The sequence below is a fragment of the Myxine glutinosa genome, chromosome 7 (assembly GCF_964187855.1).
Source record: "Myxine glutinosa chromosome 7, kmMyxGlut1.1, whole genome shotgun sequence".
Taxonomy (NCBI): domain Eukaryota; kingdom Metazoa; phylum Chordata; class Myxini; order Myxiniformes; family Myxinidae; genus Myxine; species Myxine glutinosa.
This window is the reverse complement of record NC_136267.1, coordinates 172,005,977-172,019,306: the sequence shown is the minus strand read 5'-3', so window position 1 is coordinate 172,019,306 and position 13,330 is coordinate 172,005,977. Positions and strand designations below refer to the sequence as shown.

General features: G+C 42.5%; 1 protein-coding gene across 1 annotated transcript in view; it reads right to left on the bottom strand.

Annotated features, from left to right (window-relative positions):
- LOC137431839 (uncharacterized) overlaps positions 1-13,330 on the bottom strand; it is a 327,221-nt gene that overhangs the window by 23,577 nt on the left and 290,314 nt on the right. Inside the window, exons 19-21 of the mRNA XM_078782560.1 lie at positions 6,375-8,858; positions 6,099-6,236; positions 1,069-1,257 (exon numbers count right to left, since the gene is read on the bottom strand). Coding sequence (XP_078638686.1) covers positions 1,069-1,257; positions 6,099-6,236; positions 6,375-8,858 — 2,811 coding nt within the window. The remainder of the gene's footprint in view (positions 1-1,068; positions 1,258-6,098; positions 6,237-6,374; positions 8,859-13,330) is intronic.

Below are 13,330 nucleotides of genomic sequence, written 5' to 3'. Positions count from 1 at the left end.
GGTCAACATAGGCCAAAAAATCAGCATCGTCCAGATTTCTAAAATCCTCAATTTTCATCCGATTGACTTAAAATTTTAAAAGGTTTGCATATCTGGTTACTGAATTCAAGCACCAAGTATTTTTGGGGTCAACATAGGCTAAAAGGTCAACATCGGCCTAGTTTCTAAAATACTCAATTTTCATCCAATTGACTTGAAATTTTAAAAGGTTTGCATATCTGGTTACTGAATTCAAGCACCAAGTATTTTTGGGGTCAACATAGGCTAAAAGGTCAACATCGGCCTAGTTTCTAAAATACTCAATTTTCATCCAATTGACTTGAAATTTTAAGAGGATTTGCAAATCAGGTCACTAAATCCAATCAACTATTTCAGAGGTCAACATAGGCCAAAAAATCAGCATCGTCCAGATTTCTAAAATCCTCAATTTTCATCCGATTGACTTAAAATTTTAAAAGGTTTGCATATCTGGTTACTGAATTCAAGCACCAAGTATTTTTGGGGTCAAGAGAGGCTAAAAGGTCAACATCGGCCTAGTTTCTAAAATCCTCAATTTTCATCCAATTAACTTGAAATTTGAAGAGGATTTGCATATCTGGTCACTAAATTCAACCACCAAGTATTGTTGAGGTCAACACAGGCCAAATTTCTAAAATCCTCAATTTTCATCTGATTGACTTGAAATTTTAAGATGATTTGCATACCAGGTCACTGAATTCAACTACAAATTATTTTTGAGGTCATTATAGGCCAACAACTTATTTTAGTGACTTCGCAAGTATCGTGCTATGCAAGACATATTTCTTGTTTGTGCTTTTGTACGTTATCCATTGACGGTGTTAAACCGTTCACGGTGTTTGTAGGCCTTCCATTTTATCATATACTACATCATGCAAAATGATGCACTCGCTACTTTATATCACACAGGATGATTCCAGTCACTTAAGTAAAACACTTGCTTACCTTGTATTTATTGAAGCAAAATAAAGTTCCAGTAAGCAAAATAATTTATAAAATATATTGCAAGTGTTTTAAGCAATATCCACCCATTAGGTATTTTTGACTCACCTTCAGTTGGACTACACTCATTCTTTTGGGTCAGCATCTGTGGTCCAAGTTCGCAACCATAGGGCAGCTGCACCCAAAAATGACACACATTGTGGATGGCCGTGACTTTAAGGAATATCCAGTTTCCAGCGAAAGGTAGCTCCAAGGAATTTGCCTCTTGGAATACTTCCTCAACCATTCCCATGAGACCTGTCAACATCATCCTTTTTTCAACATTGATGTGTCACACCCTTATGTTTTTGAATACATTTCATCTAGAGGACAATTTGAATCAATTATGCTAGTAGGTCTTACCCTAACCCAATGAGCAGTGACATTTTGAGCAAAATATGGCCACAAACCCTTTGATTTAAAATTACAAAATAAAGTTCATCAAGGAAAGCAGTCATTATTACATCACCATATCAGGTTTATGTCACAACTTCAGCAATTATTACAGCGTGAGCTTAGGTTTGAGGGAATCCCTCTGCTCGAAAACAAACCATGTATAGGGACAAAACAAATGACAGCAATATTCACAAGGTGTGCAATTGAAATATGAATGCATTTTATGTATCCTGTAGCAGACAATCCACTTAAGAATCAATTATTAAAATTAAATCAGACATATTTTTCATGGATAACAAAAGCAAACAGACATTTCAACAGTGAGTGTTTCAACAGTGTTCTCATAACTAACGACTTGTAAGGAAAGATAAAGTTGTTCTGTGATTGTGCAAAATTAATCACCAAAAGAATGGAATGGAGAAACGATTGCAATTGATCAAAACGGGTAGAAGAAAAACAATATGATTAACAAGAAAAAGCCATCAGAGATTGCAGAACCTCTCCAAGATGTGTTTGCAATGGTTTTTAAAGCTTTTGTGTTAAAAACAAACATGGCGGTCGAACCACGTGACGGATGACATCATCATTAATTTTTTTTTTCTCCACCAATTTATCTCGAGATGACGCTCAAGAAATTTCATCTTGATCAGATGAAGTTTTGTACTTATCGAATTATGACATCATAATTGAGGCACCTATGACGTCATCATTAACATATTTTATTCCCCATGGAGTGTTCTTTACAATGAACCATGTCTCAATTTTGTCTATTTGTCGCTTTCGGAGATGTAGAGGTGCAAAGTTTTTCGGTATTTCCAAGATGGCGCCCATACCACATGACCTATGATGACATAATTATCATAAAATAAATTCTACAGGTGGAGTTGCACACCTATGGTGGAAATTTCCTGTCAATTTGACAAACGGTTGCCGAGAAAATCAGATTTATTCTGTGCGGAAACAAACGGACCCAAATGCAATACCCTCTCCCCTCCTGCGAGGGTAACAAGAGGATTTTCATCAAGAATGGAACTTTCATTTGTAAATCAAGGTGCACCTCAAAATAAAATAAATATTCACTTTAAGGCCGAAAAAAATATATTGCTTGTCTCTGGTCAGACCAAAGGTCCAGAATTGATGCGGCGATGCGGGGGTTTTTTTTTTTGAAAAGCATGGATTGCACATATAGAGGTGTTTTTTGTGTCCTCATGCCTTGCGGTCCTCTTCTGCCGTGGCGCCATCCAGAGAGAAATTAAAGACAGCCAATGGGACTGGTAGGCCTTTTTGTAAATAATGAACACAAGCTTGTTATTTTAAAATGTATTTATTCTGAAAATCATTAAGTTCTTCAAGCATATTATAGACTGCCATTTCGTTCTCGAGATCGCCTCGCCGTACTGTCAAACATTCCAATGCATCTATCGCGTCAACACTGCGCATGCACAAGTGGTCTATCAGGCGATTGCTTCAGCATTTGAATGCTGAAAAAAACCGCGCATGCGCAAATGACGACACCCCTGGACCAATCTTCGTGTACGGGATGACACGCTGCATGTGTATCAAAGCCGTGCATGCGCAGATGGGCTGTATGGTGTTATTCAAATTGGCACATGCGCAGCTGGGCTAAACGGCGAACGTGGAGGCGCTTGAATCCATGCCGATGGTCTCCCACGATCTCTTCTCCTAGTCCACCAGATTATCACAGACACTTACAACTTCATGACAAACGAGGTAGGATCCAGGCCTAACTAACGAGACCACCCGCAGCTCTCTAGGCCTTCTGGTTGCTTCACACGAACCCGACAACGAACATCTTCGTTTCAATAAATGACAATATCCAGGCGATTGGATTCATGACGGCACGGCACACAAAACTACTCATATCTTTGGAACGGCTGGTTGGATTTGGATAACCTAAACGTAGTTTTGTAGGGGAGAACCGTGCGCGAATGTCAATACCAATGGCGACCCTCACAGACCCGTATTTCCCGAGATAGCGCGCCAGCCCGGCAACAACAGGCGCGTGCTGTTGTAGGTACCGTTGGAAATTAAACAAATATTAATTGTTACCGCGCAGGGTCAAAATCGATGCGCGCGCTGACCCGAGACCGGAAATATATATATATATATATTTTTTAACCAGAAATGTGAGAAAACCTTCACGGCCACAACTTTTGTTGGATTCAGTAGGTTTTCCCCACCGGCTATTGGACTTGCTAGCAGGACTTCCAATACTAGCAGAATTCCACCACAAGCAGGACTTCCACCATGAGCAGGACTTCCACCACGAGCAGGACTTCCACTACGAGCAGGACTTCCACCACGAGCAGGATTTTCCCCACGAGCAAGACTTCCACCACGAGCAGGACTTCCACCACGAGCAGGACTTCCACCACGAGCAGGATTTTCCCCACGAGCAGGACTTCCACCATGAGCAGGACTTCCACTACGAGCAGGACTTCCACCACGAGCAGGATTTCCACCACGAGCAGGACTTCCACCACGAGCAGGACTTCCATCACGAGCAGGACTTCCATCACGAGCAGGATTTTCATCACGAGCAGGACTTCCACCACGAGCAGGACTTCCATCACGAGCAGGATTTTCAGCACGAGCAGGACTTCCACCATGATCAGGGTAGAAGAAATATCAGGACCATCAGGCATATCAGGAAATATCAGGCTTTTAGGACTTCCCACCACGAGTAAGAATTCCACCATGAGCAGGACTTCCACCACAAGCAGGACTTCCACCATGAGGACTTTCATCAATAACAGGACTTCCATCATCAGCAAGACTTGCAACAAAATCAGGACTTCAACCACCAGCAGGACTTCCATCATCAGCAGGGCTTCCACCACAAGCAGGACTTCCACCACCAGCAGGATTTCACCACCTCACCACATACAAAGCATGATAGAATACTGCTGTCCCCTCTGGGCTGGTGCTCCTGCCTCACACCTAGCTCGGCTTCACGCTGTAGAAACAAAAGCTTTCAGGGTCATTGGTATCTCCCACGATGAATCTGATTCTGAGGGCCTTTCACTCTCTCACCGCAGGCAGGTTGGTAGTCTTTCTGTCTTCTACCGACTCCTCTCTGGCCTAGCTCCCCCAGCTCTCTCTGTGCTGTGTCCCCCAAATATTCCTGCCAGCAACCCTCTTCTTGTGAAACTGCCAAAATGAAGACTCTCTGTTCACCTTCACTCTTTTATTCCTCTTTTTTCCCGCCTCTGGAACAAACTCCCACACTCTCTTAAATCCCACTCCTCCCTTCAGGTCTTTAAAACAGCTGTTCACTACCATCTGTTATCTTCGCCTATCCAAAACCTTGATCTTTTCTACCCCTGTTAATACACCCCAAATCTTTTTGGTAAAGCACATCTTTCAATCTCCGACTTCATTCCTTAAATTCCTAGTTGTGTCCATGTGTTTTAGACCGTGTACCCCTTCTACCCTCCCCCCAGCCCTCTCCCTTCCACAGATCTCTTGATGTCCCTGTTCTCTACTGTTGTGCTTGTGTGCTTCCCTCTCTCTCCCCATCTTCTCCCCCTCCCTTTATTGTTTTATGTGTCCGTTTATGTTTTTTGTGTTTTATGTGCTAATGTGTGTTTAATGTGCTAGCTCTTACATGAGCCTCGATCTTTTACACAAAAAAACCCCCCAAAAACCAGTAGGACTTCCATCAACACTATTGGTTATCGGTGAGACCGGCGTTTGCCCTTTTTTTTGATTACAGAAACAGATTACTGTATAACAAGGAAACGTGTTGTACTAATCACACGTTTGATTGCTTGGGGAAAGAAAATGCAGATTCTGTGTGCAAGCAAACTTCACTTCTGTGTGTAAATCGTGAATATCTATCTATAATGCCAGTAATCTCTGTACGTCTGTCTGTACGTCTGTACGTTTGTTTGTCTGTGACCGCTGTTTCTCGACAACCACGGGTCCGATATACTTTTAACTTGCCAGGTATATTGCTGGGGACCCGAGGATGTGCCTTTTCAAGGTTTCATATTAATCGGACAATTACTTACCGAGCTATGTCCAAAAAACGATTCAACCAATCAGAGAGCAGCGAACGATCGCGTGTGCCGAACGTGGCGGGCACACTCTGCCTCGGATGGCACATTTGAGAGCGTATTCATTTATTTCACGTTTGCAAACTATGTTGGCGTTAAACTATGTTTTACAACTAATAAAAACGAATTTGCGATTCATTCGCTTTCCTGCGCGTTTGTGCACGCGATGGCGATTTCTTTACCAAACTCCGGAAGCCGTTCGCTTTGGACCAAACCATTGCATGTAAATAGAGGGGGGGGATTGTCACCACTCGCAAGCCGTTCGCTTTGGACCAAACCATTTCATGTAAATAGAGGGGGGGGATATAATTTTAGATATAGATATAGTACGGGCATGCCCTAGTATTACAAATCCCATTATGAATATGAGATAAACTAAAACATTTACCGTATGACAAAACATACATACATACATACTGAATTAAAAATTTATTTATTTCAAGCAACCAGAAATAACATAGGCTGTTTGGGCAGCTTTCTTGAAAAACAAAACAAAAAACACTCGAAACACGATTATACGTCACACCAAAAACCAGAACTTTTTCTTATAGTATTAACCTGACAGCTAAAACTTGTTAGACATTTCTGTAAAAGTATCAAATGATGAAGTTAAATTTGGTGAACCTGTTGGGTCGGGTAATGCATGTTCAAAGCGACATGCTGTTCCTCTCCAGCATCGTCCGTATCTCCACAGACGGCAAACATTGTCGTTGTTCGGTATCACAAAGCCAGCCGATAGTGCCACGCTCAACTGTTCCGAATCTACAGCATAGTTATTCCATTCTGAGCAGAAATCTTGTTGCATGGGATCCCAACTTCTGAGGCAATTATCCGAATCAAAATCAAATGCTCTACTTTCTGGCTGGACTGCTGTTGCTGTTGTAAAATCACAACACATACCTGCTGGTTTTAACGCTGCAGCTGAAACAAAAAATGGCGCCCGTTCCAGTCGTATCGCTGCTGTTGCAGCATCACACAACGTATTTTCTGGCCGTACTTTTGGTGCTGCCACTGCAACATCACCTCTATTCCTTTGAGGCTGAAATGATATTGGAGTGACGTCACATGACATACGTTTTAAGGGCATTGTTGCAGCTTTGAGGTCGGAGGGCATTTTTTCTGGCTGTGGCACTGCTGCTGCAAAATCACACAGTATCCTGTCAGACTGCAGCGTTGCAACATCTATGTTGCCTGACGTTCTTTCTCGCTGTACCACGGGCGGGACAAAATCACATGGCATCCCATGTGGCTGCATTGCTGGTGCGCCTGCACTGCATAGTTTTGCTTGCTGTGTTATTGCTGATCCCTCATTACAACGCAGATTCCCTGCATATTTCATTGTCACTGCTCCAACATTGTGTACTTTTTGTTCTGACTTTGTCAATGATGCCCCAATGTTTCTTGCCATAATTTTCGGCTGCACTGCTGTTCCAATGTCACATGACGCTCTTCCTGTCTGAATTATTTCTGCTCTCCTGTGGTGGTGTATGTTTTCCAAATGCAATCCTGATAAATCAAATTTGCATGATGCTCTCGGCCGACCAACTGCTGCTTCACCATCACCGGGCATCATTTCCATCTGCACTGCTGCCGTTTTGATATGTGGCATTTCCTTTGGTTGTTTCACTGCTGCCTCGACATTATCTCTCATACTTATTGGCAACAGTTCTGTGGTTTCAACAGTGGACTGCTCTTTTTGTAGTGGTGTCAAAGCCTTGCCCGATTGAGATCGACCCGATGTTGATGATGATGGTGTTAAAGCTTGATCAAAATTTGATGGCATTCTTTTTTGGCACATTGCTGATGTTACATCACATGGTATCCTTTCTGTTTTAACTATTTCATCAAATTCCATTTCTGGTTGAAGTACTGCCGACCCTACTTCATATGCAGTCTTTTCTGCCTGTGACAATGCTGCCACCACATCACATGGCATGTAGCCTGGCTGCACTGCTGATGCCCCAAAATAATGCGGCACCCATCTGGGCTGTAATCCTGCAGTTGTCTGATTCCACAGCATACTTCCTTTATATCCAACAGTCATTGGCATGATTTGTGGTCGCAAGGGTGCTCCCATATCATTCACCAAACATTCAGGTGGCATTTTCAATGCTCCTTTTCCATGCAACATTGTTTCTGGATATACTGGTATTGTTGCCGTACCTGAAGTTTTCCTTATTGGTTGCATTATTGTGTCCACGTCACAGGGCCTCCTTTCTGATTGCAGCATTATATCACCATTGCAGGGCTTATTTTCTGGTTGAAGTACTGCGGTTACATTACAGGGCTTACTTTCTGGTTGCATTCTTGCTGATGCTACCTTGATGCTTGGGTTGTTTCCTGGGTCCATTGCTGTTGCCTCAACATTGCACACCACACTTTGTGGCTGCATCAATGATGTGTTAATTGCATATGGCATCCTACATTGCTGTACTGCTGCTGCACCCATATCACAAGGCATACTTTCTGACTGCACTGTTGCTTCTTGCATGGTATATGGTAAGTATGCTGCCTGGTTTCCTGTTGTTTTGTCATCACACTGCAACATTCGCCAATATGCAATGACTTTTTCCATTTCAAACGGTATATTTTCACTCTGCATCAATGATGTGTTAATTGCGTATGGCATCCTACATTGCTGTACTGCTGCTGCACCCATATCACAAGGCATACTTTCTGACTGCACTGTTGCTTCTTGCATGTTATATGGTAAGTATGCTGCCTGGTTTCCTGTTGTTTTGTCATCACACTGCAACATTCGCCAACATGCAATGACTTTTTCCATTTCAAACGGTATATTTTCACTCTGCATCACTGATGCTTCATCACAAGATATCGCTTCAGGCTGCATGTGACACGGTCTGCTTTCTGGTTTCATAGTTGCTTCTGCAACAACAAAAGACATATCCGATGGCATCTTTTCTTGCTGCCTATCTTCTTCTTCTTCTTCGATGTCAAACAAAATCAAATCAGGATGACTATCATGGTGTGGGAAACGCCTTAGATTCATGGCTGCTGCTACCCCTACGTCACACACCAGACTTCCTGGCTGCTCATCCTCTGGGGTGTTGTCACATGACACACTTCCAGGTTGCACTGCCACTGCTTCAGTAGCCCACACGTTTCTCTCTATCTGTCCTGCTGCTTCTGCATTAAGTGGCATCTTTCTTGGTTCGACGGTTGCTATTTCCCTCTCCCACCCTGACGTTGGAGGTCCAACATCGTACGGCATCTTTGAAAACTGCAGTGATGCTGCTTTGAGATTGCACGGTATTTGTTCAGGCTGTGCTGTTATTGCCTCAACATCTTCACTCAGAAAGTCCCGTTGTCCCAATGTATCACTTTGCACAACTTCCACACCACCATTCATGTTGACTGGATCATCTGGAAGACAGACATTAGTTGTTATACAACTAGACACCAAGCCAAGTTAAGTTAAAAATGAATGCAAAAGATAATAAATAAGCACCAAAGTGCACATAATGTGCAAAATTTACTGTGGTTCAACATTTACAATACATCAAATGTGCAACATTATGGAAGCAAGGTTTTGCCATTGCTTCAATACTCTGGACCATTTTAAAATACAACGAAACGTTAGCTCTTCCTCCTGGTCACGACTATTACTACAACCTTCATATTTAGAAGTGGGAAAATGTGTTGATAAAAAGCAAATTATATAACAAGGTAAGGAATTATTTTTTTCCAAGAGTTCTCAAACAATTAAATTGTTTTTTGATGCATTATCCTTTTTATAGGAGGTCGTAGCTTTCCCGACCATGGTCAGTGCAGGCAATTCTAGCCAGAGCATATGAACACCTGAATCAGAAGTGTTGAATTTCCATGTGCAGATCACTGAACACGTACATTTTGCCTTCACTATATGAAGCCACCACGATGCGACACCACACATCAAAGTAAATGGGCAGAGGCTCTCAGAAGATTCGTCAATGCAAGTGGTTGTGATGTTCACACCATATTGTGAGTGAAGTACAGACAAAGTTTTGAGTGCAGCAAATGCAAGGCTGTTATACATTCGATTCTGCATTACAATAGCAATTTGGAAAACAAAACATATATGGAGAAGCTTTTGTGGCAAAAACACTTCTATCAAGCAATTAATGTTATTTTTACATGTATAAGGTTCCTATTGTGATAAAAGTGTTGTTTTGCTTAATATTTAGCTAAAGGACACACTATTTGATGAAACACACGTGTTTTTTTTTTGCATGAGAATAGTGATTTGGAACAAAAAACATGTCCGAGAGAAGCTTTTGTGTCAAAAACGCTTCTATAAAAACAAACAAACATTGTTTTGCATGAATACGGTTCCTAGTGTAATACATGTGTTGTTTTGCTTATTGCATGCTAAATTACACATTATTTGATGAAACACGTGTTTCTGCATTAGGATAGTGATTTGTAAAAAAAAAAAAAAAAAAAGAACATACAAAACGTGTTCACGGAAAGTATTGGATAATGACTGACCTGCTCTTGCAACTTCAATCGTGTGGAATGCATTTGAAACATTGATTAGGATGATGCGAGGAACCATTTAGAATCTAGATGAGTTGCGGGCAGCCTAAGCTAACGAAAGGGGGGCAGGTCTGGCCCTCAAAAGAAGACTCCTTTCAACCACAATTACAAACCAAAATTATACATTTTAATTTCCTTCATTGTTTTTTGAAGTCTATTAATTCAGCTCTCCACCAACTAATCAATCTAACCGTGGAAGAAATAGATCTTTGGTTTCTTTCTTTCTATTCTTTTTCAGAGCATAAAAACCACAGCTGCAATTAGAATCTCAGTTGATGCATTACTGTATTCACGAATGCAATCAGTTTACTAACTAAATGTGGAACAAACACTCTTGCTCTCACATAAAATTTATGACATACATTATCCTAAATGGATGTATCGTAAATTTCTGTATGCACATTAAATGTGAAATAAATGTTTAAGTCCTATGCAAATATGAATGTTCAACACCCTTTATTTTGATGAGAAGGAAGCCACATGAATACGCCTCCGAGTTTCAGAAGGATTGTCGGGGAGGATCACCTACTTATAATTCCGTCCACTAAAGGGTTGGCTTTACTGACTAATCCAGTCACTTTAGTGTTAAACCCGGAAGTAATTACCATAAAGCTGAAATTTCCAGGATCGTTTCGGTTTTTAATTGTCTATCACGTATCAAAATTCCCCAAGTGTCACGGGTGTGCTTTATGGTTAAAGCACCTCGTTACCTAGCAACCATTCCTGGGACCTAGCGATGTCTTTTTGAAGATCCGAGTGAGTTCTGAGGCGATTATAAAACATCATTTCATCACTAATATATCAATCTGATTCAGTATAAACATATTTGTATCATCAGAAAGACTATATATATTACCTACCACATTTATTTACACATATCATCTCTCTGCCTAGCAACCAGAATCCAGGTTTTGTGTATACATGTATACAAATATCAAAAAAAAAGCATAATCTATTGACATGTATTATACAAGCTCAAAACACATCTTTTTCAGATTAAGTTCTTTGTTGTCTTTTCTTTATAATGCTTAAATAAGGATATTTGGGTGAGAGAAGATCTCATCACATCATCACCCGCTGAAGTTCACAATACACCACCATCCTCACCCTCCACTCAACACTATTATAGTCAGGTTCACTATGTCAATAAATTATATTTCGTTCACAATCATGGTAGATGAGCAAACCTATACATTTTTGGAAAGGTTATAGCATAAGGAAACTAAAAATCAATGTTTACATTTAATAATAATAATAATAATAATTCATTTATTTTGTATAGCGCTTTTCATGAAGCCCAAAGGCGCTTTGACAGAGTGCAAAACATAATGCATAACAAAACATGAAAACAACAATTGCAAAAAGACAAGAATCAATAGGGAAATATTTAAAGCCAAAGGAGGGAGAATGAGAAGTGATAGTCAGGGGTTAAATGCTGTGGGTTGAATGTTGAATGCAGTGCTGAACAGGTGGGTCTTTAGTGATGTTTTGAATGTGGTGAGTGAGCAGGAGTCTCTGATGGTGTGAGGCAGTGAGTTCCAGAGGGTGGGAGCAGCGATGGAGAAGGCCCTGTCCCCCCAGGATCTGAATTTGGTCCGGATGGGGGGTGTCAGGAGGTTGGTACCAGCAGAGCAGAGGTTGCGGATGGGAGTGTGTCTGGAGAGGAGGTCAGCCAGGTAGGATGGGGCCAGGGTATGGAGGGCTTTGTAGGTCAAGAGGAGGATTTTGTACTGGATTCTCTGGGAGATGGGGAGCCAGTGAAGCTTGTAAAGGACGGGGGTGGTCACGGGTCCGGGAATGGGTGAGTAGACGGGCAGCGGAGTTCTGAATGTATTGGAGTTTATTGGTGATTGTTGAGGGTGAACCATAGAGGAGGCTATTGCAGTAGTCCAGACGGGAGGTGATGAAGGCGTGGATGAGGGTTTCTGCAGCCATGGAGGAGAGGGATGAGCGGAGATGGGCGATGTTTTTAAGGTGAAAGAAGGCTGTCTTTGTGATCTGTTTAGTGTATTTGTCGAAGGAGAGGGTTTGGTCAAAGATCACGCCAAGATTCCGGATGAGAGGGGAGGTGGATACTGGGATACCGTCGATGTTGAGGGCAAAGTTATGGGTGGATTTTGTGAGCGTTTTTGGGCCAATGATGATTATTTCAGATTTATCACAGTTAAGTTTGAGGAAGTTGATTTGAAGCCAGGATTTTATTTCAGAGATGTAGTTTGTCAGGATAGAGTGGGTGTCGGTGGAGACGGACTTGGTGGAGATGAAAAGCTGGATGTCATCGGCGAAGCAGTGGAATTGGAGACCATGACGGCGGATTAAGTGACCGAGGGGGGACAGGTAAAGGATGAAGAGGAGGGGGCCAAGAACTGAACCTTGGGGGACACCTTGGGGGAGGGGAGCAGTGGGGGATTTGCAGTTATTGATGGAGATGAACTGGCGTCTGTCAGAGAGGTATGATTTAATCCAAGAGAGGGCAGTGCCGGTAACGTTAAAGGTGGATTCAAGTCGGGTGAGGAGGATGGTGTGATCGATGGTGTCAAAGGCAGCGCTGAGGTCGAGGAGGACGAGAATGTTGAGGTTGCCAGCGTCAGAGGAGAGGAGAAGGTCGTTGGTGATTTTGAGGAGAGCAGTTTCAGTACTGTGGTTGGAGCGGAATCCGGATTGGAATGTTTCATACAGGTTATTGGCAGAGAGGTGATGTTTGAGTTGAGTGGCTACAGCGCGTTCCAAAACTTTTGACAGAAAGGGTAGGTTGGAGATGGGTCTGAAGTTATTTAGGGTGTCAGGGTTGAGTCCAGGTTTTTTCAGAATGGGGGTAACAGCAGCAATTTTGAGGGATGGTGGGACGATGCCTGTAGACAAGGAGGAGTTTATTGTTGCAATGATAAGTGGAGAGAGAGAGCAGGGAGGGAGGCCTTGACAAAGCTGGAGGGGATGGGGTCAAGAGTGCAGGTGGCAGTTTTCATTCCTATGGAGTTCAGAGAGGTCAGTAGGGGAGACCGGGGAGAATTGAGACAGGGGAAGGCAGGATAAGGGGGGGCAGGTGGTTGGAGGGGGAGCGGGTGCGGCGGTGGTCAAGCTGTTGTAGATGTTGTCAATTTTGCGTTGGAAGAAAGAAAGGAAGGAGATGCAGTGTCTACTGTGAATGACTGGGTGGTGGTGTCCAGGGGGCGGAGGAGTTTGTTTATTGTCGAGAAGAGTGCTTTTGGGTTTCCGGAGCCAGAGTGGATAATTTGAGAGTAGTAGGCGGAGCGGGCGTGGGAGAGGGCATCTTTGTAGTGTTGTAGGTGGTCCTTGTAGGCTTGGGAGTGAACTGTGAG